This window comes from Saimiri boliviensis, chromosome 10 (assembly GCF_048565385.1).
Source record: "Saimiri boliviensis isolate mSaiBol1 chromosome 10, mSaiBol1.pri, whole genome shotgun sequence".
NCBI lineage: Eukaryota > Metazoa > Chordata > Mammalia > Primates > Cebidae > Saimiri > Saimiri boliviensis.
In genome coordinates this window covers 45,215,879-45,241,624 of record NC_133458.1, presented here as the reverse complement: position 1 = coordinate 45,241,624, position 25,746 = coordinate 45,215,879, and the positions used below count along the sequence as shown (strand labels likewise).

At 39.0% G+C, this 25,746-nt stretch overlaps 1 protein-coding gene across 10 annotated transcripts in view; it reads right to left on the bottom strand.

Moving 5' to 3' along the window:
- The window catches only part of IMMP2L (inner mitochondrial membrane peptidase subunit 2), a 923,127-nt gene that overhangs the window by 839,834 nt on the left and 57,547 nt on the right, over window positions 1–25,746 (bottom strand). For all 10 annotated transcript variants that reach the window (XM_010344085.2, XM_010344092.2, XM_074379217.1 and 7 more), the window contains one exon: window positions 3,924–4,027. In XM_010344085.2, the coding sequence (XP_010342387.1) occupies window positions 3,924–4,027 (104 nt within the window). The remainder of the gene's footprint in view (window positions 1–3,923; window positions 4,028–25,746) is intronic.

Below are 25,746 nucleotides of genomic sequence, written 5' to 3'. Positions count from 1 at the left end.
TCAGCCAGATGCATTGGTTTTGCCTGCAGTCCCAGCCCTTAAGAGGCTGAGATAGGAGGATCACTTAGGCACAGGAGTTCATGCCCAGCATGTGCAGTACGGCAAGACCCAATCTCTTGTAAAATAAAACTAGAAGAAAAAGAGAAAAAAGAAACAGGCGGAATTTTAATAATATATTTACTAAATTATTATGATTTTAACAAGCATTAATCACCACATTTCAAGTGTGAAATAACTACATGTGTTTGCTATATAAGACAGCACAGGCTTAGAGTCAAATGAACATGGATTCGAATTCTGGCCCTGCTTTTCACTTGCTCTAAATCTGCTTCTTTATGTTAAATATCACTATCTCCAGATATTGTGAAAATTAAATAAAACCAGCATACTCAAAGCACTTAGCACAATGCCGACTTACAGGCATTCTCATTAAATGAGAATTCTCTTACCCGAACCTTCTACTATAGAACTGAATACTGGCTCAATATAGAGAAATCTGTGATCTAGCCCTTCTTCCTTCCTTTCTCGCTCTCTATAAACTGTGGCCTTTTCTCCCACCCACACGCTCTCCCTCTTTGCTTCCTAGCAACTATAAATTTGACTCAGTAGAGTTATTTCTAGAAGCCTCGAACCCTTGTAGTCATGACCCAAGTATGTGATTCCAAGAAACTAAAAAAAACTCACGCCTGAAAGAGAAATTCTACCATCTCCTTCTCCTCTGCCCCTGTTGAATCCACCTCCCCAGCTGGCCCTACTGCCTACTCAGACAGAGTTCCTCCCTCATTCAGGGGTTTCCACTGCTGCAGCTTCCTCAGCCTCAGCAACTGCCATCAACATCAGTGCTTCTCCATTTAAAGAGAGTCTAGAATCAAACATTAAGAGAAGCTGAACAGCATTTTGCAAAATAACTGGCCAGTACCCTTTAAAATTGTCAATGTCATGAAAGACAATGATCAAGGAACTAGCATATATTGGAGGTGACTAGAGAGACATAAAAAATGAAAATATGGGATCTAGAGTAGAATTTTTGCTCCAAAAAAGGACATTAGTGGAAAAACAGGTAAAATTTGATTAAGGTCTATAGATTAGACCTAATAATATTCTACTGATAACAATTTCCTGATTTTGATAATTGAACTATGGTTCTATATAATGTTAATATTAGGGGATTTATAGAAACTCTCTATACAATTTTTGCAATATTTCTTCAAAATAAATAAAATAAGGTTAAAACACTGTGATTATTTAGACTTTATTGTGAAAGAATCTCTGTCCCAATGGACTTGTTAAGTGATATACTATTGTGAAATAACACTACTTACACTAAGCCAGGAAGGCCATCACAAAGGTTAACGAAAAGTCAATTCCAAGATATAGAAAATTCACCTTAATCACCACTATTAGTTCATAAATCGACTAAGAAAGTGTGATGTCACCTACATATACTGAGGAGTTGATGATACCAAATCAGTATTTTGTGTGACCAGTAATGTTATTAAATAAATATAGTTACTGAATAACATACTTAAACAATAGCTCCACTGTGACCAACTTTTTACAGAAAGAAAGGGACGGGAAAAAATAAGAAATATACACAAAAAAATAATATGCACCCACTTCCCTCCACCAGACCTCTCATGCTTTAGGAAACAACACTGGTTGACCAACTCTGAACAAAACCCCTTGCAATAGAAAGGACAGTCTGCTTTGCTATAGTATGTGTTTCTGTAACATAAAGTAACATAGACAATTGGTAAATGGAGAAAAGATTTCAGTATAACGCAGAAGTTATATTGGTTCATATGTAATTTTTTCCCCAGATCATTAATGTTTTGCCTTATTATTAGTAAAGGCAATTGAAGGCTATGTACACTAATGACAGCAAACCAGGAAGAAATCCATATGATAACATTCAACCCTTCTCTTAGAAGTGCTATTGCAAAGTGAACCCTGATCTTTGTTAATAAATAAATAAAACAAAATAATACAAAACAACATGCAGAACATACAATCTGGTATCGGTACATTTTGTACAATAGCTTACAATCTTTTCTCTATTTATGACTTCTAATTGTAACATCTTTCTGCCCTTGTATGCACAGATAACCTCAACCCTTCCTTATACCTTATTCAGTATTAGCTTTTTTGTTTCTTTCTCAAAGTAACAATATTGCTTCATGATCATCTGTTGTTAAATATATAATACCAGTAACCAAGCACTCTTTTATGTAAATGGCTCCTCTAAGAACAAGCGTATGAAAGTTTGTGTTATTTGTCGATGACAAAGATAGAGCACATAACTGAATCATTAAAAACACAGTTCAACTGGAATGACTGTAATTTATATATGAATCCCAATTTGAGTAGAATAGTTTTGAAGCTAATGTATACAATAAATATCAATCACTATGAATATTTACATAAAAGGATAGTGTGCTCTTTTTAATATACTCCATGATATGGTAGGGTACTTTTATGGACCCATGCAACCCTGAATATCAAGGAGCCTTGTTTGATTTTTCTATTATCTATTCAAGTCTCCTTGGTTGGAGATAGTCAGCATGTTTCTCACGAGGGGAAAAAAAATACTGTGTATTTGTTGTCTGTGTATAGTGTGACCTCTTTCACTTGGGTGGGTATCCTTTCCATCACCAACTAAGTGAGGATGTAACCTTGTCAAACCAAAGGCAAAAGAATAATAAGCATACGAAAGGCTAAGCCAGCATATAAAGGTTGTTTAGGAGGCTGCAAAGATAATACTCTGAATGACAAAATAAAAGTACACTTCAAAAAGCAGGTTAATATTTTTAAAAGCACTCAAAACCTGAGAAGCATTTAATACCCCTCCTTGGATGTCTGCCATACAAAACTTCACTTGAATTTATTTCATTAGTCACTAACCAGATTTGGTTAATATGTTTTCAAATGAATACGGGTAGAATAGTCTTGAAAGAAACACATTTATAGAATATCTATTTCCATAAAGCACTAGCCAACAGTAAGTATGAATAAGCAAGTGTTGGTTTGCTTTTACCAAACAATTACAAGTTACCATCCAACAGAAAAAATCCTTCCAATTCAAAAATCAGAAATATAAATGGTAAAAATCTTTACTCAATATTTTTACTGTCGCCAAGACAAATGGCAGTAACACTGCTACATTAATTGCTGCCCCTAACTGGCATAATAGGGAATCATACTAAACCATTTTTATAAGTATCTGAAACCAGAAGAAATTAGACAAGTTTGGCTGCAGTCTTCCTAGAGTAAATTTAAAACAAACAAACAAAAATCTCCAAACCATTTAAGCATGTCCTAGGACTCTGTATTATATCATCACGTCAGTTATGCACATTTTGACATTCCTTTTCTACATTAAGACTGGAATGAAATTTTTATTCCTGACCAGTCATAATATTATGACAGTGAAACAGTGCCACCTATTGGCCCCAAACAGAAGCATCCAGTACTAGTCTTTGAAACTTCCTTTTTCAGTTAAACTTATCCTGATGTATATAAACGTCAATTATTTTCATGTCACCATTATCACCTTCTAGGAATACTTTTTAGCTATACAAACCAAGAAAACATTGGGCTAACAAAAAAAGTTGCTTATCAAGATGCAAAATTTCAAAATATTCCAAAGCAATACTAAATGCATATATTTTAATACTTTCTAATCAACATTTCATTAAACACATTTTAGCCAATCCAAATATGTTAGTCACAAACATATTTTAAACGCAAGAGAGATTTCTTTTTATAGCATTGTTACACTGCAAAATTCATTTTTTAAAAACATACATTTAACCTGTATTCAATTTAATACTGGGCAACATGATATTAACAATGGATTACCAGTTAAATCAGCATAAAAGTAAATAATTTTATATACAAATATAGTATGCTTCTGAGTTACTTACACCAATGATACAATGTCACCACGGTGTACTTCAAAATTCCTAACTTTCCAGTGGTTCAAAAGCACCACATCAGATGACTGGCTCCCCCCAGGATTCAAAGAAGGCTAGAAAATAAGGAGAAAAAGACATATCTGTCATTTGTATTTTTCAATCTTCATGGTTCTTGCACTTCATAGCTCGAGTGGAGTGAAATAAGACATTTCTAATACAATGCCTTTCTATAAATTGCTGTTCTAAAGTAACTGCAAATTACGAGTTCTCAAAAAGGCTCGTTGGGATTCTTCACAGATGAACCAGAAAAAAATGAATTACCAATAGGTATTTGAAAGGAGCATGTGCTAGACATTAAAATCTTTAGTAAACTCCAGTAATAAGGTAGGAAAAGCCTTAAGAATAATATAAAAACCCGAGGAAGAAATGAGTCAAACCTCCTAACAAAATATTCAGATAGGATCTAATTCCACAGTAGTACACATCATTGTTCCATCTGGGGAAAAAGAGGAAATAATCCCAATTCACAGTTATAACCACAAATCTTTACAGTCATATGAAGAACTGAAGGAGGCAAAAGAAAGAAGTGACAGGATTATCATTTTAAAATGTATGGATTTCCCATGTTGACCTGTCTTTTCTCAAAAAAGCACACGTCCTAAGGGTCTTGGTCCCAGTTTGAGCCTGATAAGGGGCTTTCATCCTAAAATTCAGAGAAGTCTTACTGTGCCTGAGAATTAATGGAGCAAAAACTAAGAAATAGTTTGTGTAAGAATTTTTCTAAAGGTCAGGAACCATATAGGCATAAAAATTTGATTGGGGAACCATGAAACCAGCATACCTGTCATTTGGACAGGGGTACAGACAAAGCCAATGAATAACAAGCTTGAGGAAAGAAAAGGGGAACAAAAGAACGAGAAAAGCTATGACAGCCTTTGTACAGTTTTTCAAAATCTTTTTTCCTTTTTTATTTTGATAGGTTTTGTAGGAAAAATTGGGTGTTCGGTTACACGAATTAAGTTCTTCAGTGATGATTTATGAGATTCTGATGCACCTGTCACCCAAGCAGTGTACACTGTACCCAATGTGTAGGCTTTTACCTTTCAGTACCACCCGCACTTTCCCCCAAGTCCCCAGAGTCCAATGTATCATTTTTAAGCCTTTGTGCCCTCCCAGCTTAGCTCCCACGTATCAGTGAGAACATACAATGTTTGGTTTTCCATTCCTGGCTCACTTCACTGTAACTAATCATCTCCAATTCCATCCAGATTGTTGTGAATAACATTATTTTATTCCTTTTTATGGCTGAGTAGTATTACGTGATATATTTATAGACCACATTTTCTTTACCCACTTGTTGACTGATGCGGCATTTGGGCCTGGTTCCATGTTTTCGCAGTTGCAAATTGTGCTGCTATAAACATGTGTGCTCAAGTATCTTCTTCACATAATGACTTAATTTCCTCTAGGTAGATAACCTAGTATTGCTAGGAATTGTTGGATCAAACAGTAGATTTACTTTTGTTCTTTAAAGAATCTCCACACTGTTTTCCATAGTAGTCCTACTAGTTTTACATTGCCACCAACAGTGTAAAAGTGTTTCCTTTTCACCACATCCACACCAACATCTATTTTTTTTTAATTTATTTTATTATGGCCATTTTGTAGGAGGAAGTATTGCATTGTGGGTTTGATTTGCATTTCGCTGATAATTAATAATGTTGAAGATTTTTTTCATATGCTTGTTGGCCATTTGTATATCTTCTTTTGAGAATTGTCTACTCATGTCCTCAGCCCACTTTTTGATGGGATTAGTTTTTTTCTTGCTGATTTATTTGAGTTATGACTCTCCAAGAATGCTTCCATGGGAAATGACCATTTCTGTGGTGATAAGAAAGGTGCCAAACAACAACTGAGGTTCTCCACCATCATCACGGGGCTGATGACAGCAGCCAGTGGAGACACAACCACAGCAAAAGCAAGGAAAACAGTGAACGTGGGGCAACATCCAGTCCCTGGAGCAGTAATGACACGCCTTTTGTTAAAGATTCCTGGGATTATTTGTAGATTTTCTACGAAGAAAGAGTTGACAAATATGTCAAAATTCTTTGTAGAGGCTATTATCCTGACATTATTTTTGATCCAGGGTTTTGTAGCTGAAAAATATTGGTTATCCTTGAACATCTCAAACACTGCCAGAGCTTTCAACTCCTTTATGTGATAATGCCTAAATCCCTAACTTAGTTTTAAATTCCCTGCTAGTCGTTCTGTAACCAGGTTTTCTTGGGTGCTGGCAAGGCACAGCTCCCCAGGGAGAATGCTGTGGGTTCTTGGTCTCCAAACTCTTAGAGAATAAGCGATGGTACCACTGCAGGTGCGCCGTATGCTCATAAAAGTAAATATCGGACCCAAGAAGTGTTGCTGAAAGGTGATTTTATTTAGATACAGGGAAGAAGACTTCCATGAAGAGTGTGGAAGGGGATTCCAGCAGGAAAATTCCAGAGGGGAAACGGAGCTCCCACCATGTGGGAGGGGATTCCAGAGAGCTGTGGGTGAAGGAGCAGGGGAGTTTATCCCGGGAGAAAGTCCCACCTTCCCAAGTTCCTCCGGCCAATGAAAAGTTCCTTTAAACTTCCGCTGGGGTGACTGACTCTTAGTCTCTTCCTGCGCCGCGAAATTCAAATATAAACCATTAAATCTCACGGATGGAGAGAGATGGGAGGTGGGCATGGCACTGGGAAATTCTTGCCCTTAAAACTACGCCCCCTCATGGACCTTGAAAGAGAACACATTCCCTCAATTTCACTTGACTACCTGACAAAAAGTTCAAGAGGATTAAATGGAATTTGTTATCATTTCCTAACAAATGAAGTTTTCTTTTTCTTTTTCTTTTTTTTTTGAGACAGTCTTGCTCTGTTACCCAGGCTGCAGTGCAGTGGCACAATCTCGGCTCACTGCAACCTCCGCCTCTCTCGTTCAAGCAATTCTTCTGCCTCAGCCTCCCAAGTAGCTGGAACTACAGGTGCACCACCACACCCAGTTGTATTTTTAGTAGAGATGGGGTTTCACCATCTTGGCCAGGCTGGTCTCCAACTCCTGAACTTGTGATCCACCTGTCTCAGCCTCCCAAAGTGCTGGGATTATAGGCATGAGTCACTGTGCCCAGCCTTTTTTTTTTTTTTTTTTTTTTTTTTTTTCTTTTAAAGAGGGTCTCACTCTTTCGCTCTTTCGCTCAGACTGAAGTGCAATGCCATGATCATGGCTTACTGAAGCCTTGAACTCCTGGGCTCAGTCTCCCAGGTTCCCAGGTAGCTAGGACTACAGGTTTACAAGTGCATACCACCACATCCAGCTAAATTGTTTTTGTTTTTGTTTTTGTTTTTTTTTTTTGGAGGTTTTTTTTGTTTGTTTTTTTGGTAGAGAGTTGGGGGGGTCTCGCTATGTTGACCAGGCTGGTCTCAAACTCCTGGCCTCAAGCAATCCTCATTCCTTAGCATCCCAAAGTACTGAGACAACAGGTATGAGCCACTATGCCCAGCCCTTTCTTATTTTCTTACTTCCTATGTACCCTTTTCTTAGTCAACCAGCTTAAAAATCGTAGTTGTCTTTTTACTAATCTAGAAAACATATTCTAGATAAGTATAGTAAGACATTTTTTGTGTCTCATCAAGGTAGGCAATTTAAGAGTTAGAAATAGTTGAATAGGGCTTTATTATTCATAATGAAATAATGGTAATCAGAACACATTAAAATAACTATCCTTATTGTTTATTCACGAATCTAAGACTTTTGAATATCAACAATGCATCACAAAGAAAAATCTTCTTGAATTGGGAAGTTATTCCCACAGCACCTTAAGAACCATATTTCTCTGTACGTTAACAAAAACAAAACCTTTATGAAAAAGAAAAAAAAAACAGCCAGAGCAAGCAAACTTTTCAAACTGATGAAGACATCATATGGAAATAAAAAGTCATGAATAATAATCTTATGTGACCACAGAAGCTGTATTTCCTTTTTAATATTTTAAATCCTAGATTCCAAGAGACTACATCAAAATGTAACTAACTTCAAATAATAAAGTTTTTGGGCCGGGCGCGGTGGCTCAAGCCTGTAATCCCAGCACTTTGGGAGGTCGAGACGGGTAGATCACGAGGTCGAGAGATCGAGACCATCCTGGTTAACGTGGTGAAACCCCGTCTCTACTAAAAATACAAAAAATTAGCTGGGCGTGGTGGCACGTGCCTGTAATCCCAGCTACTCGGGAGGCTGAGGCAGGAGAATTGCCTGAACCCAGGAGGCGGAGGTTGCGGTGAGCTGAGATCAGGCCATTGCACTCCAGCCTGGGTAACAAGAGTGAAACTCCGTCTCGAAAAAAATTAAAACAAAATAAAAATAAAAATAAAATAAAGTTTTTGAAGAAATCTCAGAGAATATTTAATCTGGGAGTTTCCACCTGTATCTCAAAGTATGTGATTGTATCAGATATTCCTGCTACTAGTCACAGTGATTACCAGTAACAAGGGGAAAAACACTAACTCACAAAGAACAAACCAAGCCCAACACCTGCTCTGCCTATCTTTTCTTCAACAACTTCTATTCTTATATTCATCTAGTTCTCTGCTTCTACCATGGACCACTAAAGTTAAAAATCAAAGTTGGAGAAGTGTTTTGAAGAGTCCTTGCTCTAAACACTGAAAACTATGTTCAAATCTTGTCTCCATTTCTTGTTAACCATATTACCTCAAACAAATTATTTAATTTGTCTCATTTCCTCATCTATAAAATGGGGACTAATTGCAGTTAACACTTGATATCATGGGGTTGCTACAACAATAAAATTAGATAGTCTACAAAACATTACAGTCATGATACAGAGTAGGAGTCAACAAATAGGATACTAATGATGGCAACAACAAAATAAAGGGAAACAAAATCAAATACAGTATCTTTTCCATAAGACTTAAGAAAAATTAAACATTTCAATACTGCCCTGCACATTTCTCATTTTACATAGTAAACCGAAAGTCTTCAGGCAGAAAATTCTACCCTTCATTTCTAAACTCTTTGTTGACTGTTTTCTCACTTGTTTTAAGCAAGTAGTTGGCATACTTTTATTTGCAGCCTTAATTGTTCTGCCTCTATAAATTAATCCAAAAAATTGTAATGTGCATAGTTATGAATATCTATAAGAATTTTACACCCGCTACGTTTTAAATTCTTATTTTTAAAACATACACACATATATACAGACATATATAAAAACATATGCATTTAAAAATCTAATACTCCTTAGCTCTGGTTGATCAAATTATGATTTCCTTTTCTTCTCTCTTACTGCTTACCCATCCCCCCACCTTGTTTTCCTCTGGCTCAGTTGTATTTCACAGAGTGGTTTTTATAATGAACATATATTTAGTTAGTACTTTGCTCTGACCTAAGTATCATATAGTTCACTCTAAGATATACAATATAAGTCAGCAGATTTCAGCAGATGTTAGTAAGTTATGCTAAAGCTAGAAACAGCCAATATCTATTGAATCTGCTTTGAAACAAGCATAACACAAAAGTTAGGCTTTAATCTTTTCTCTGATCAAAGACTACGCTGAAGGATTTTTATTTCTGCTAAAAACAAATATTACTGTCAAGTTATCCTAAATCCTCAGCTTGTGTCTAACCTCAAATCATATGACAGTTTTGGAAAAGTTTACTTTTTGGTTTACAAAAATAAAATTCTCCTAGAGAATTAATCAGAGTCACAATAGACTTCTAGCCTTCTAAGATTTAACTGAAGCCATCAATCAATAAATGATATTCTGGCTTTTTGCTAAATTTTTTTTATTCCTTTTTTAATTTTTAAAAGACTACAGGCTATGATTCACGGCCGACAGGACATCAAGAAAGCCTGGTTTTGACCTTACTTCTTTGGGTGCAATGCTTTCAACCATTTCAGGCTTATAAAAAGCACCACTCACACTGGTTACATACAATCTACAACATGTAAATATCAAACCTTGTGGTTTTAAGTAAGATGGTTCCCAGCTGCAGCCACAAGACCCAACAGTAGCCCTCAGACTTCTTTTGAAGAACCATTACTTTGAAGACATATCTGCAGGGGCAGGGGCAATAACAGAAGGAACTGAAATGGTACTGTTGATTTAGACTTTTTGACAACATAGCACTGGCCACGAAGCATGAAATAAGTACAGTTAAAGTAAATGTACATTCTTATAATGGAATTATTAGATGTCACACCTTTGCAAGAATGTGGACAAATTGATCTAGAATGCCATCTTTCTTCCCTTGCTATTCAGAGGCCTCTATAATTTGTATAGCTTCTAGAGTTCTAAGATTTGTCTCACTAGGTTTGCATAATAAAATAGACTATAATGTAGCCAGGTCTGTACAAAGCTGTAAGTTAGAAATGGAACATTCCTCTTACGTAATGGGTACTTATTGCCCATACCCCTTCTGATGGTTAATTTTAGGTGTCAACTTGAGTAGATTAAGGACTACCCATAGAGCTAAGAAAGCATTATTCTGGGTATATCTGTGAGGTTGGTAAGAGTGTCTCCAGAAGACACTGGCCTATGAAGCACTAGACTGAGTAAGAAAGATCCACCCTCATCCAGTGTGGGCAGACACCAAGCAATTAGCTGATGGCTTGGATACAACAACAAGGAAGAGGAAAGGTAAATATTCTCTCTCTCTCTCTCTGTCTCTCTCTCAACAACAAGGCAGGATAAAGGTAAATATTTCTCTCTCTCTCTCTCTCTCTCTCTCTCTCTCTCTCTCTCACACACTCTCTCCGCCCCCTCCCCCACCACACACACACATACACACCCTGTCTTTCATGAAGCTGGGACACCCTACTTCTTCTTCTCTTGGAAATCTTAGAACTCCAGGTCCTCTGACTTTGGACCCTGGGACTTGAACCAGCAGCCCCCAGGTCTCAGGCCCTTGGTCTTGGACTGAAAGTTATACTATTAGCTTCTGTGGTTCTGAGGCCTTCAGACTTGGACTGAGCGAAGCTACCTGGACCTCCAGCTTGCAGACAGCCTATCATAAAATTTCTTCACCTTCATAATCACATGACCCAATTTCCCTAATAAATTCCCTTTCATTCATTCACAGATAGACAGATAGATAGACAGACAGACAGATAGACAGATATCCTATTGGTTCTGTCTCTCTGGTTCACCCTAATTAATATAATTTCTTAATTTTTATTTTAAAAGCAAGCCTGTAAAACTATATTCATAAAATAAAAGTGAACATATGCCATATTTATTTAACTTAGAATTATACTGAGTTGTTAATTTTTTATTCTCCTAATCTTAACTGCATGTTGCACTATAGAACATCACATGAAAGTGTCACAGGCACTCTCACACACCACTTGAAGGAATGAAAATCTTTATAAACAATCAACAAGGTAATTTGCCAAAAATACATTTAAAGTCTTAAAAGTGATCTTGTCCTTAGTCTTGAAAATGTCACATTTAAAAAGAGGTCCTAAGAAACTTATCAGAAATATGTGCAAAGGAATATATGCAAAGATGTTCATCATACATTATTTATAATAGTGAATAGCTTCTCAGTATTCTGGCTAAAATCAAGTGAAAAACTGGGCCTACCTCAACACCAGTAATAGGAAACTGATTAAACCTTGGTTTAGCAATGGTTAAATTATATACATATAAAACATGATACATTTTGAAAAAATATATATTTGCATATGTCTGGCAAATAAGTGAAAAATGTGACATAATAAAAACAAACTGGTATGATTTAATTTAGGGAAAGACAAGACAGAAGAAAAAGGGGAGGAACAGAAAGAGAATGAAGGAAAGAAGGAAATTATGCAGAAAAGAAAGAGAATAATTTATAATGGTTTTGAAATGCAAACTTTGAAATCAAAAGCTGGGTTTAAATCTACGCAATCTTCAATTGGTTATTCAATCTCTCTGATTGTACTTCTTCATCTGCTAAGTGGGTGAATAATAGTATCTTCATCATACACTTGTGAGGGATATTAAATATGTGACGGGGGGATGGAGGCAGCAAACCACATTGCCATATGTACCTATGCAACAATCCTGCATGTTTTGCACATGTACCCCAGAACCTAAAGTGCAATAAAATATATACATATATTTTAAAAAAAAAGAAATATATATTTTTAAAGTTCACAGTAAGGTGTGTAGCACAGAAAGGAACTAATTCAACAAATAACAAGGATTTTAGGAGGCTGCATGAATGATTCCCTCAGAAGCATATAATTCCAAAGAGGCCAAATTCCCCAGCATATACAATGGTGTAGCAATCTGTTCACACTGCTTATATAATATCTGTTAACAAATCTGTGAAGGTAATATCATAGATTTTAGATCTTTTATCTCTTCATTGTTGGACCTGATGCTGCATTATAAAGAAAAAAATAAAAAAGAACCAGCCACCATCCTAACACTACAAATGTGTATCGTAGAAACTTTGGTATCTGAGTACCTAAGTTACATTGATCAAAGTTATTAGAACAAAGGAACTCAAATGTGTAGGAAACAGTTCATCAAAAGGAACTGAAAAGCATTGTGGAAGATAAAGAGGGGAAAAAAGCATCCATACCTTATATCACTTATCTACTGCTACAAAACAAACCACTCCAAAACTTAAAACAAAAATCATTTATTGGTTCATGATTCCACAATTTAGGCTATGCTTAGCTAAGCAATTAGCCAGCTTGTCTGGCTGTGATCACGCAAGCAGCTGCAGCCATGGAGGCTGCAGTGTTCCCGGAGCACAAACTCCCTTGTTTAAGCATCTACCAAGCCTGTGTTTGCATATCTGCTGATATTCCACTGGTCAAAAGGAGTCATACGGCCAAGTCAACAATCAGTGTAGGAGGGGATGACATAGAACTCAGTACCAAGGAGCATGACTCATAGGGGATCAGGTAGAGAGGGAATATCAGTGTACCAATCTATCAAAGCTTTGCCCTCTTGGTCCAGTGAATCCTATCCCTCACACATGCAAAATACATGCAACCCTTCCTAAGAGCCCCAAAGTCTCCTCAGATGCTTGCGATAGGATTCATGTTCATTAATTCATGATACCCATCAGGTCCCAGTATGGATGAGGACTCTAGGGTGCAGCTTATCTCAAATCAGATACTTGTGAAGTGAAAAGATAAATTATCTGTCCCCCAAACACCAAACACATAATGGAAGGACAGAAAGAAGGTAACTACAGATTTTAAAAGGCAATGAAAGAAACATAGAAGGCACCTGCCCATAGAAAGCCTAAAATCCAGCAGCATGTGTTGTCAAGGCCTCCCATCTGATGGAGAGAAATGTTCTTTAATTAGGGCCATTTTCTGTTCTCTGGAATGGTTCCCTAATTTATTGGTCTGCATGGCTCTTAGCTCTGCCCTCTGGGCTTTGGGCTCTTTTTTAAAAAGAAAGGAGGCCAGGGTCACACCTGTAACCCCAGCATCTTGGGAGGAGGGAGGATGGCTCCAGGCCAAGAGTTTGAGACCACCCTGGGCAACATAATGAGACTGTCTCCACAAACAAAAATTTTAAAAATTGGCTGCCCAGGACTTCGAGGTTGATTGCACCAATGCACTCCAGCCTGGGCAACACAGCAAGACTCTGTTTCTTAAAAAAAAAGAAAAGAAATGCTTCTTCATAATAAGGTGGACACCACATCCCAGAGGCTTCTTTTTAAACTAAGCCCTTTTTAGTACAAGTTAATTCAACAACATTAAAATGCTATATACTGCCCATTAATATAGTTGGGGTTCATTCCATTCTCTCCAAAACTGTATCCATAACTTTTTTGTTTTGGTTTTTTGGTTTTTTTGTTTTTGTTTTTTTGAGATGGAGTCTTGCTCTGTCATCCAGGCTGGAGTGCAGTGCCATGATATCAGCTCACTGCAACCTCCACCTCCTGGGTTCAAGTGATTCTCCTGCCTCAGCCTCCTGAATAGCTGGGACTACAGGCATGTGCCACCATGCCCAACTAATGTTTTGCATTTTTCGTAGACATGGGGTTTCACTGTATCAGCGAGGATGGTCTCAATCTCCTGACCTCATAATCCACCTGCCTTGGCCTCCCAATGTGCTGGGATTACAGGCATAAGCCACCATGCCCGGCCCAGTTTGCATTCTTTTTTTAATGTTTCAGTAGCATAAAACACAGATCATCATAATTCCAGTCCCCAGTAAGATATTTTCCTACCTTTCTGTTTTCTATTAACAGTTGTTTGCCATTTGTCCATCCTCTGCCAGCAATCCCCTCATCACATTACCAGTCCCAAATTGCCACCCAGTGCCCAAATCAATGCTACATATTTTAGGTTTTTGTTATATCATTACTTCACTAATAATACCAATTTTTGTTTCAGTTATCTATTGCTCCACAACAAACCACTCCAAAACTATGTGTCTAAAAAGAACAACCAAAATGTATCTGCTAATGATCCTGCAATTTTGGCTTCCCTCAGCTGGAATGTCCAAGATGGCTTCATTGACATGTCAGGCACTCAACTGGGGCTTGAGGGCCAGGATGCTTCATTTATTCTCCAAAACCTCCTTCAACAGGATAGGCTGAGTTCTTACATGTTCCCAGCTCACAAGTACTGACCAAGCTCCTACTTAAGCAATATTTGCTTACATCTCACTGACCAAAGCAAGTCACATGGTCAGAATCAATGTGGGAAGAAACTACACAAATCAATGAGGGAGGCCTGATTCACTACAGAATCACTCACATAAAAATCTACACATGTCCCATGCTACATGAATGGACCAACCATTCAGCTGACAATCTTGTGACTGTGCTTTTGGTTCATCATTTTAAAAGCTACAGAAATAAAAGATAGTTTATATTTTAAAAAGAAAGAAAAAAATTCACTGACAAAAAAATAAACATTTTTAAGATAACTAAATACTCTTAAAAGCAAAAGACAAGCAAAAAGTATAAAGCAGGCACTTTAAGAAATAAAACTTGGCCGGGCGCGGTGGCTCAAGCCTGTAATCCCAGCACTTTGGGAGGCCGAGGCGGGTGGATCACGAGGTCGAGAGATCGAGACCATCCTGGTCAACATGGTGAAACCCCGTCTCTACTAAAAATACAAAAAATTAGCTGGGCGTGGTGGCGCGTGCCTGTAATCCCAGCTACTCAGGAGGCTGAGGCAGGGGAATTGCCTGAACCCAGGAGGCGGAGGTTGCGGTGAGCCGAGATCGCGCCATTGCACTCCAGCCTGGGTAACAAGAGCGAAACTCTGTCTCAAAAAAAAAAAGAAAAGAAAAGAAATAAAACTTAAGAAGAAATAAACTTCATAGAACAGTAACAAAATTTTTAATTAAAATTTTCAAATTAAAAAAGGACATATTATAAATTGATATACTTATTGGTATAATATTGTTGCAGTCTCTGCTCCTTAGCTCAGCTGGATCTGAGTTTTTGTTGCACAACCAGTAAGAATTAAGTGTGCAGGCACTGGAGAGTGAGTAAAGAAAAATTTAATAATCAAAAAAGGAAATCTCTCAGCAAAGAGGGGGCGTGCAGGGTAGAGAGGTATGGTTCTCCCACCTGAAGGCAAGAAAGTCCCCAGTGTGGCTGGGTCTGGGGCCTTTTATGGACTCAGAATGGGGAGTCTGTGTTGATTGGTTTGTGAGTATGCAAAACAGGTTAAAACAAAGACATCACTCAAAGGTGGGCACCACAGTATAGGAAACCAATTACGAAAGAACAGGCATATGTAAAATGGTAAAGGGTGGAGATCAACCAGAGGAAAGCATGCCAAACAGGAAGACAAGTTCTCAATCCAGTCTGAGGATGAACTTGTAGCTTGGCTTTCGCTTGTAAACTGTCTTCAGCTTGGAAGGGGAGTTTCACTGGGTACCTGCCCTATCTGCCTAGGCATTTTGGCTGCTTCCTGCTGTTCTCAATATTAGAAACAGTAAGCTAAAACTAGCACAAATATATGATTAATAATTTAACAGACAGATGGGAAATAAAACAATTTTTTCAAAAGGTGTAAGACTAAAAATTCAAAAGTTTCGTAAACAAAGGCAATCAGGATTTTTCAAGCAAAAGTAATTACCATGTCTAGCAAATCCCCCAACAATTTGCCCTTACCCAAGACATGGAGCTCTTTTTAAGAAAACGGTTTTCAAACTTGAGTATTTACAGAGTTTGTTAAAATGCAGATTCCAAGGTCCTCACAAAGTGATTTTAATTTCATAGGTCTGCAAAAAGGCTCATGAATCTTCATTAATAAGTACCCCAGATGGTGTAATTAAAAAGACCCAAGGACCACAGCAGCTACAAAAGGATTTTTCTCAAACAAGGAACAGACTATGGGGCTCCTTATCCTTCATGTTGCACTTACTGCTTGAAGCGCTATGATAAGTCCACATTTAAAATTTCAGAATCGAAAGCTAACATGCTCCACTCCCTTAGTTACAGCTCAGTTTGAGCTGTCTCACCCTTGTAAGCCTCCCTCCAGCAATAAAGCAGCATTTTTCAAACCACAGGTCACAACCAATGAATGAGTCAGAATCATCAATTTAATAGGTTATGACCAGAACAGAAAATATCAGAGGGCATTGCATAAAATGATAGTAATTACTGTTTAAGTATTGTTACATGAAACTTTTGTTCCAGTTGTATGTATGTGTGTATAGTACAAAACTATATGACTTAATATGAGTCATGAGCAAAAAGGTTTGAAAATCTCTGCCATAAAGAATATGATTAGGATTGGACTTTCAAGATGGCCACCTAAGAACAGCTCAGGACTTCAGCTCCCAGTGAAAGTGCAGAGGGTGAGTGGACGCCGCATTTCCAGACGAACTCTTATTGCCCACAGACCAGGAGATACCCAGGCAGAGGGGTCGCCAGCGTCGCAGTCCCAGCCGGTGCGGCTGTTTTGGCCCCCGCGGGGCTGATTCCGCCCGCGCGGCTGCTGTGACCACTCCCTGCTGCTGCGGTTCTCCGTACAAAAGCCACTGGTCTGGGAGCCCTCTTAGCTGGCGAGCAGAGCCTTGAGACGGCAGAATAGCCCATTCATCTGAAATAGCGAGCCAGGCCAGGAGATTCCTAGGCAAAAAATCCGCCAGGAGCCGGCGCCGCGGTTCGAGCCGACTCCGTGAGCCGCAGCACGGGAGATCCCGGCGCCTTTTCAACAAGCGACCGGAACGCGGGGTCGTTCAACTTAAAAGAAAAGACTCTGAGTCAGGGAGCCAGGTGATCAGGTTCGGTTGGTCCCACCCCTCCACCCCCAACAACAACGAAAACAAAAACAGTAATTGGAAACCCTCTGGGTTGAGCCCTTCAAACCAAGCACAGCTGAACCGGGACGGTCCGGCTCCGTGGGGGAGGGGCTTCGCCATTACTGAGACTCTCCACCGCTACGGAGGCAGGCTGCCGTTGCCGAGGCAACCCGCCGTTGCCGAGGCAACCTGCCACAACAGAGAGAGTCCGCCATAACAGAGGCGGGGCCACTGTTGCCCAGACAGTTCTAACTACGCCCATATAAAAAGGACTACAGGGAAGAGCTCAGGGCAGCTGGGCGGAGCCCACAGCAGCTCATCAAAGCCCCTGCGGGCAGGCAGAGGATAGGCCTGCTGCTAGCTGGGCGGGTCCGACCTGAAAAAAAAAAAAAAATCAAAAAAGGCAGTAGTGCAACGGAAACTCATAAAGCTCCAACTCCCTGGGACAGAGACAGACAACAGGTGGATAAACCCACAAAAATGGGTAGAAACCAGCATAAAAAGGATGAAAACTCCCGAAACCAGAACACCTCTCCTCCTAAAAGTGATCACAACTCCTCACCAGCAAGGGAACCAGACCGGATGGAGAAGGAGGGTGATGAAATGACAGAATCAGACTTCAGAAGATGGGTAGTAAGAAACTACAATGAGCTAAAAGAACATGTTCTAACCCATCGCAAAGAAAATAGGAACCTTGAAAAAAGATTGGACGAACTGCTGACGAGAATGGACAGCATAGAGAGGAGAATAAGTGAATTGATGGAGCTGAAAAACGCAACACGAGAACTTCGTGAAGCATGCACAAGCTTCAACAGCCGAATTGACCAAGCAGAAGAAAGGATATCAGAGGTCGAAGACCAACTCAATGAAATAAAAAGAGAAGGCAAGAACAGAGAAAAAAGCGCAAAAAGCAATGAACAAAATCTTCAAGAAATGTGGGACTATGTGAAAAGACCTAATCTACGTCTGATAGGTGTACCTGAATGTGATGAAGAGAATGAATCCAAGCTGGAAAATACTCTTCAGGATATTATCCAGGAAAACTTCCCCAACCTAGCAAGGCAGACCAATATTCAAATCCAGGAAATACAGAGAACACCACAGAGATATTCCTCAAGAAGAGCAACCCCAAGGCACATAATCGTCAGATTCACCAGGGTTGAAATGAAAGAGAAAATGCTAAGGGCAGCCAGAGAGAAAGGTCGGGTTACCCACAAAGGGAAGCCCATTAGACTCACAGCAGATCTCTCAGCAGAAACCCTACAAGCCAGAAGAGACTGGGGGCCAATATTCAACATCCTTAAAGAAAAGAACTTTCAACCCAGAATCTCCTATCCAGCCAAACTCAGCTTCATAAGTGAAGGAAAAATAAAATCCTTTGTGAACAAGCAAGCACTCAGAGATTTCATCACCACCAAACCTGCTCTACAAGAACTCCTGAAAGAGGCTCTACACATATAAAGGAACAACCAGTACCAGCCACTCCAAAAACACACCAAATGGTAAAAAAGCAGCAACACAATCAAGAATCTGCATCAACTAACCAACAAAACAGCCAGGTAGCATCAAAATGACAGCATCAAATTCACACATAACAATACTATCCCTAAATGTCAATGGACTAAATGCCCCAATCAAAAGACACAGACTGGCAAATTGGATAAAAAGCCAAAACCCATCAGTGTGCTGTATCCAGGAAACCCATCTTACATGCAAGGATACACAAAGGCTCAAAATAAAGGGATGGAGGAAGATCTACCAAGCAAATGGAGAGCAAAAAAAGGCAGGAGTTGCAATTCTCATCTCTGATAAAATAGACTTTAAAGCAACAAAGATCAAAAGAGACAAAGAAGGACATTACATAATGGTAAAAGGATCACTGCAACAAGAAGAGCTAACGATCCTAAATATATATGCACCCAATACAGGAGCACCCAGATACATAAGGCAAGTTCTTAATGACTTACAAAGAGACTTAGACTCCCACACAATAATAGTGGGAGACTTTAACACCCCATTGTCAATATTAGACAGATCAACCAGACAGAAAATCAACAAGGATATCCAGGACCTGAACACAGACCTGGAACGAGCAAACCTAATAGACATTTACAGAACTCTCCACCCCAAATCCACAGAATATACATTCTTCTCAGCACCACATCACACCTACTCTAAAATTGACCACATAATTGGCAATAAATCACTCCTCAGCAAATGCAAAAGAACAGAAATCATAACAAACAGTCTCTCAGACCACAGTGCAATCGAGTTAGAACTCAGAATGCAGAAACTAACTCAGAACCGCACAGCTTCATGGAAACTGAACAACTTGCTCTTGAATGTTGACTGGATAAACAATGAAATGAAGGCAGAAATAAAGATGTTCTTCGAAACCAATGAGAACGAAGACACAACATACCAGAATCTCTGGGACACATTTAAAGCAGTCTCTAGAGGAAAATATATAGCAATGAGTGCCCACATGAGAAGAAAGGAGAGATCTAAAATTGACACCCTATCATCAAAATTGAAAGAGCTAGAGGAGCAAGATCAAAAAAACTCAAAACCTAGCAGAAGACAGGAAATAACTAAGATCAGAGCAGAACTGAAGGAAATAGAGACACAAAAAACTCTTCAAAAAATCAATAAATCCAGGAGCTGGTTTTTTGAAAAGATCAACAAAATAGACAGACCACTAGCCAGATTAATAAAAAAGAAAAGAGAGAATAACCAAATTGATGCAATAAAAAACGATAAAGGGGATATCACCACAGATTCCACAGAAATCCAAACCATCATCAGAGATTATTACAAACAACTCTATGCACATAAACTAGTAAACCTGGAAGAAATGGATAAATTCCTGGACACCTGCAACCTCCCAAGCCTAAACCTGGAAGAAGCCGAAACCCTGAATAGACCAATAACATGGTCTGAAGTCGAGGCAGCAATAAAGAGCCTACCACCCAAAAAAAGCCCAGGTCCAGATGGGTTCACAGCTGAATTCTACCAGACATACAAGGAGGAGCTGATACCATTCCTTCTGAAACTATTCCAGACAATCCAAAAGGAGGGAATCCTTCCCAAATCATTTTACGAGACAAACATCATCCTGATACCAAAACCCGGCAGAGACTCAACAAGAAAAGAAAATTTCAGGCCAATATCCATGATGAACATAGATGCAAAAATCTTCAATAAAATACTGGCAAACCGATTGCAACAGCATATCAAAAAGCTCATCCACCATGATCAAGTAGGATTCATCCCGGGGATGCAAGGCTGGTTCAACATACGCAAGTCCATAAACGTAATTCACCACATAAACAGAACCAAAGACAAAAACCACATGATTATCTCGATTGATGCAGAGAAGGCTTTTGACAAAATTCAACAACCCTTTATGCTAAAAACCCTCAATAAACTAGGTATTGACGGAACGTATCTCAAAACAATAAAAGCTATTTATGACAAACCAACAGCCAATATCATACTGAATGGGCAAAAACTGGAAGCATTCCCTTTGAAATCTGGCACTAGACAAGGATGCCCTCTCTCACCACTCCTATTCAATATAGTACTGGAAGTTCTAGCCAGAGCAATCAGGCAAGAAAAAGAAATAAAGGGTATCCAAATTGGAAAGGAGGAAATCAAATTGTCTCTATTTGCAGATGACATGATTGTATATCTGGAAGACCCCATCATCTCAGCCCAAAATCTCCTGAAACTGATAAACAACTTCAGCAAAGTCTCAGGATACAAAATCAACGTGCAAAAATCACAAGCATTCCTATACACCAGTAATAGACTTCAAGAGAGCCAAATCAAGAACGAACTGCCATTCACAATTGCTACAAAGAGAATAAAGTACCTAGGAATACAACTAACAAGGAACGTAAAGGACCTCTTCAAGGAGAACTACAAGCCATTGCTCAACGAAATAAGAGAGGATACAAACAGATGGAGAAACACTCCATGTTCATGGTTAGGAAGAATCAACATCGTGAAAATGGCCATACTGCCCAAAGTAATTTACAGATTCAACGCTATTCCCATCAAGCTACCAATGACCTTCTTCACAGAACTGGAAAAAAACACCTTAAACTTCATATGGAACCAAAAGAGAGCCCGCATAGCCAAGTCAATTCTAAGCAAAAAGAACAAAGCGGGAGGCATCACACTACCGGACTTCAAACTATACTACAAGGCTACAGTAATCAAAACAGCATGGTACTGGTACCAAAACAGAGATATAGACCAATGGAACAGAACAGAGGCCTCAGAGGAAATACAACATACCCACAACCATCTGATCTTCGACAAACCTGACAAAAACAAGCAATGGGGAAAGGACTCCCTGTTTAATAAATGGTGTTGGGAAAACTGGCTAGCCATGTGCAGAAAGCAGAAACAGGACCCCTTCCTGACACCTTACACCAAAATTAACTCCAGATGGATTAAAGACTTAAACATCAGACCTAATACCATAAAAACCTTAGAAGAAAATCTAGGCAAAAACATTCAGGACATAGGTGTAGGCAAGGACTTCATGACCAAAACGCCAAAAGCAATGGCAACAAAAGCCAAAATAGACAAATGGGACCTAATCAAACTCCACAGCTTCTGCACGGCAAAAGAAACAGTCAGTAGAGTGAATCGGCAACCAACAGAATGGGAAAAAATTTTTGCAGCCTACCCATCTGACAAGGGGCTGATATCCAGAATTTACAAAGAACTAAAGCAGATCTACAAGAAAAAAACAAACAAGCCCATTCAAAAATGGGCAAAGGATATGAACAGATACTTTACAAAAGAAGACATACAGGAGGCCAACAAACATATGAAAAAATGCTCATCATCACTGGTCATCAGAGAAATGCAAATCAAAACCACATTGAGATACCATCTCACACCAGTTAGAATGGCGATCATTAAAAAATCGGGAAACAACAGATGCTGGAGAGGATGTGGAGAAATAGGAACACTTTTACACTGTTGGTGGGAATGTAAATTAATTCAACCATTGTGGAAGACAGTGTGGCGATTCCTCAAGGACCTAAAAATAGAAATCCCATTTGACCCAGCAATCCCATTACTGGGTATATATCCAAAGGATTATAAATCATTCTACTACAAGGACACGTGCACACGAATGTTCATTGCAGCACTGTTTACAATAGCAAAGACCTGGAACCAACCCAAATGCCCAACGATGATAGACTGGATAGGGAAAATGTGGTACATATACACCATGGAATATTATGCAGCCATCAAAAACGATGAGTTCACGTCCTTTATAGGGACATGGATGAACCTGGAAACCATCATTCTCAGCAAACTGACACAAGAGCAGAAAATCAAACACTGTATATTCTCGCTCATAGGCGGGTGTTGAACAATGAGAACACATGGACACAGGGAGGGGAGCACTGCACACTGGGGTCTGTTGGGGGGAAATGGGGGAGGGGCGGGGGGTGGGGAGGTGGGAAGAGATAGCATGGGGAGAAATGACAGATACAGGTGAGGGGACGGAAGGCAGCAAAGCACACTGCCATGTGTGTACCTATGCAACAATCTTGCATGTTCATCACATGTACCCCAAAACCTAAAATGCAATTAAAAAAAAAAAAAAAAAAAAAAAAAAAAGAATATGATTAATTCATCAAGAAGCTAAAAACTTTTTAGGAGTATAGTTCACCAGAAACACGCTCAAAGTCTAAGAAAAAAAATTTTAATGATCGTAATTTCATTTTATCATATTTCTGTAGGCTATAATTATTCAGGCATATCAATGCTTCAAAGAAGAAATCTAATATGCATTTATTCCCACATCCCTCTGAACTAGTAGGTGAAAGGATTATGGTCCTTTCCTTTTAGAACCTTACAAGGTAGAGTTATTGTTAACCCATGAAATCAATAACTAGAGACAGTACAAAAGGATTTATAATCATGAGTTAAACTTACAATGCTGAAGGATCTCTAATAAGTGAATGACAAAATTTAGGAAAGTTGCATGAAGAAGACAGAGCTTGAGTTTAGCCTTAAAGGGGAACTTAAGAAAAAGCAGGAAAAAAAGGTATAGTAATGAGTCGTGTTATATAGTCAAAGTAGGCTAAATGCTTGTAAAAAGAATTTCAAAAGCTCAGTGGTATAACCCAACAGTGAGTAGCCTGACTCCACACAATCATTGAGAAGCCCAGTTCTTTCAATCTAGTACATCTACCATCCCCTGTGGCCTCGTGTCCTCAACTGGATCCTCTGCTGTACTGTATTATACATATATATCTAGATAGATAGATAGATAGATAGATAGATAGATAGAGATATAAATATTGATACAGATATCAGTATAGATACTCTGTATATGATGATGTTTTGACACCTTAAAAATTAACTTTTCTAGCTGAGGAGAGACTACCTCTGCTAGACCTAGCCAATTCTTGCAGCTAGCAAGACCTCAACCAGAAGCATGCCTTTGATATGCAAACTAACCAATCCTGAGTCACAGAGCCACATCTCCTCCAGACAGTATAACTCAAGAGACAATTTCCTCTGCCTTAATCATCCCAAGGCCAGGTACCAGGCAAGCAGGGACCACCTCTACAGCATAGAATCTGCCAAAATTATTCAAACTACCCAATCATAAACTGTTCACCCTGCCCTGCCTTGCCTTACCTTGCCTTTCCTGCACAGAAACCCCAAAAAAGCCTTTGGCCTGGCTGCTATTGTCATCTGCTTCCTGATCACTCTGGTGTCTTTCACATGTGGCCCCACATACTGTGCTTTACCTCCTGTCTCTAGGACCTGTAAGTCTAATAAACTTTGTTTTCCTGAACCTTTCCTCTATCTCCTCCAGTGGCCGGCCACACCTAACTAACCAGCTTATAAAAGAATACAAAACATCTGCATCCAGCCAGCAGACAGAGGAGAGAGCATAGAGATCACAGAGGTTTTTCACGGGCCAGGCCTAAAAATGGCACTTCACTTCCTCCCATTTTCCATTGGCCAGACCTCTGTAACATTTGATACCAGGAAAGATTTAAAAAACAGACCAAAATTCATCCATTCACCATTAGTCATTCCTGATAAAACTAAAACACTCTGAATATAATACCACAAACAAAAATACAGGAAGATCTGCAAGGTGAAAAGAAGATAAACTAGAGGCTAGGAACCACAGACTTGAGAAATGACACCATCACAATTCCCCTGGACTTTCTTTTTGCTTCCCATATATCCTGGATCAGGCACTAAAGAATTCTGCAGTCTGCAACTACCAACACTCTAAACAAAAAAGGGCCTGTAGACATGGTGGCCAACGCCTGTAATCCCATCATTTTGGGAAGCTGAAGCCAGCAGATCGCATGAGTTCAGGAGTTCAAGACCAGCCTGGGCAACATGGTGAAACCCCATGTCCAGTAAAAATACCAAAAAGAAATTAGCTAGCCGTGGCGGTGCAAGCCTGTAATCTCAGCTACTCCAGAGGCTGAGGCACAAGAATGGCTTGAGCCCAGGAGGCAAAGATTGCGGTGAGCAGAAATCAAACCACTGCACTCCAGCCTCAGCAACAGAAATATTTTTGCTAATAACCAACCTAATCCAGTCAAACACCAAAAAAAAAAAAAAACAAAAAAAAAAACACCCCGCCCCATCCCCAACACTAAGGTATCAGCAGGGCCCAACAGGGAGCTAACTTCTCACCCCACCCAGCAATAAAAAGATGAGGCTAGCATGCCCTTCACTGCCCCCATTTGGCATCAGAGAGATGGAATGACAGTGCAAGTGGTGCCAGTCAGCAGCCCACTTTTCCCCACCCCAGTTAGTTGAGCAATTTCCTTAAAAGTTAAACATAAAGGTACCATGCCACTCAGCAACCCCACTATTAGGTAACTGTCCAAGAGAAATGAAATCATGTCTACACAGGGAACTGTACACAAATATCTATAGCAGCATTATTCATGATAATAAAAACATCAGAACAACCCAAACGTTTATCATGTGGTGAATGGAGTAACAAAATGTAGTATATTCATACAGAGGATACTTTTCTGCAATAAAAAGACACAAAATGCTAATATACAGCACAACACGGCTAAACCTCAAAAAATTCTAGTTAAGTAAAAAAGCCAGTCAAGAAAGACCACATTAGTATAGTTCTATGTATAGGAAAGGTTCAGAAAAGGCAAATCTATAAAGAAGATCAGTAGTTGCCTACGGAAAGAGGTAGGAGTGAGGATTAACTTCAGACAGGCATAAGGTTCCTTTCTCAGGTCATGGAAATACTTTAAAACTGGGTTATAGTAATTATTGCATGACTCCATAAGTTTATTAGTTTTCATACTATTTGTTAATATTTAATTATATAAAATAAAATATTATTTTTAATAAAAAATTCAAGTTACCCCAAAGCATTCTACATACTCAACTGCAGTCCCTTTAAAACCCTGATGTCATTTTTTGCAGAAATATACAACACAATCCTAAATTCATATGGAACCACAAAAGAACTGAATAGCCAAACTATCTTGAGCAAGAAGAACAAAGCTGGA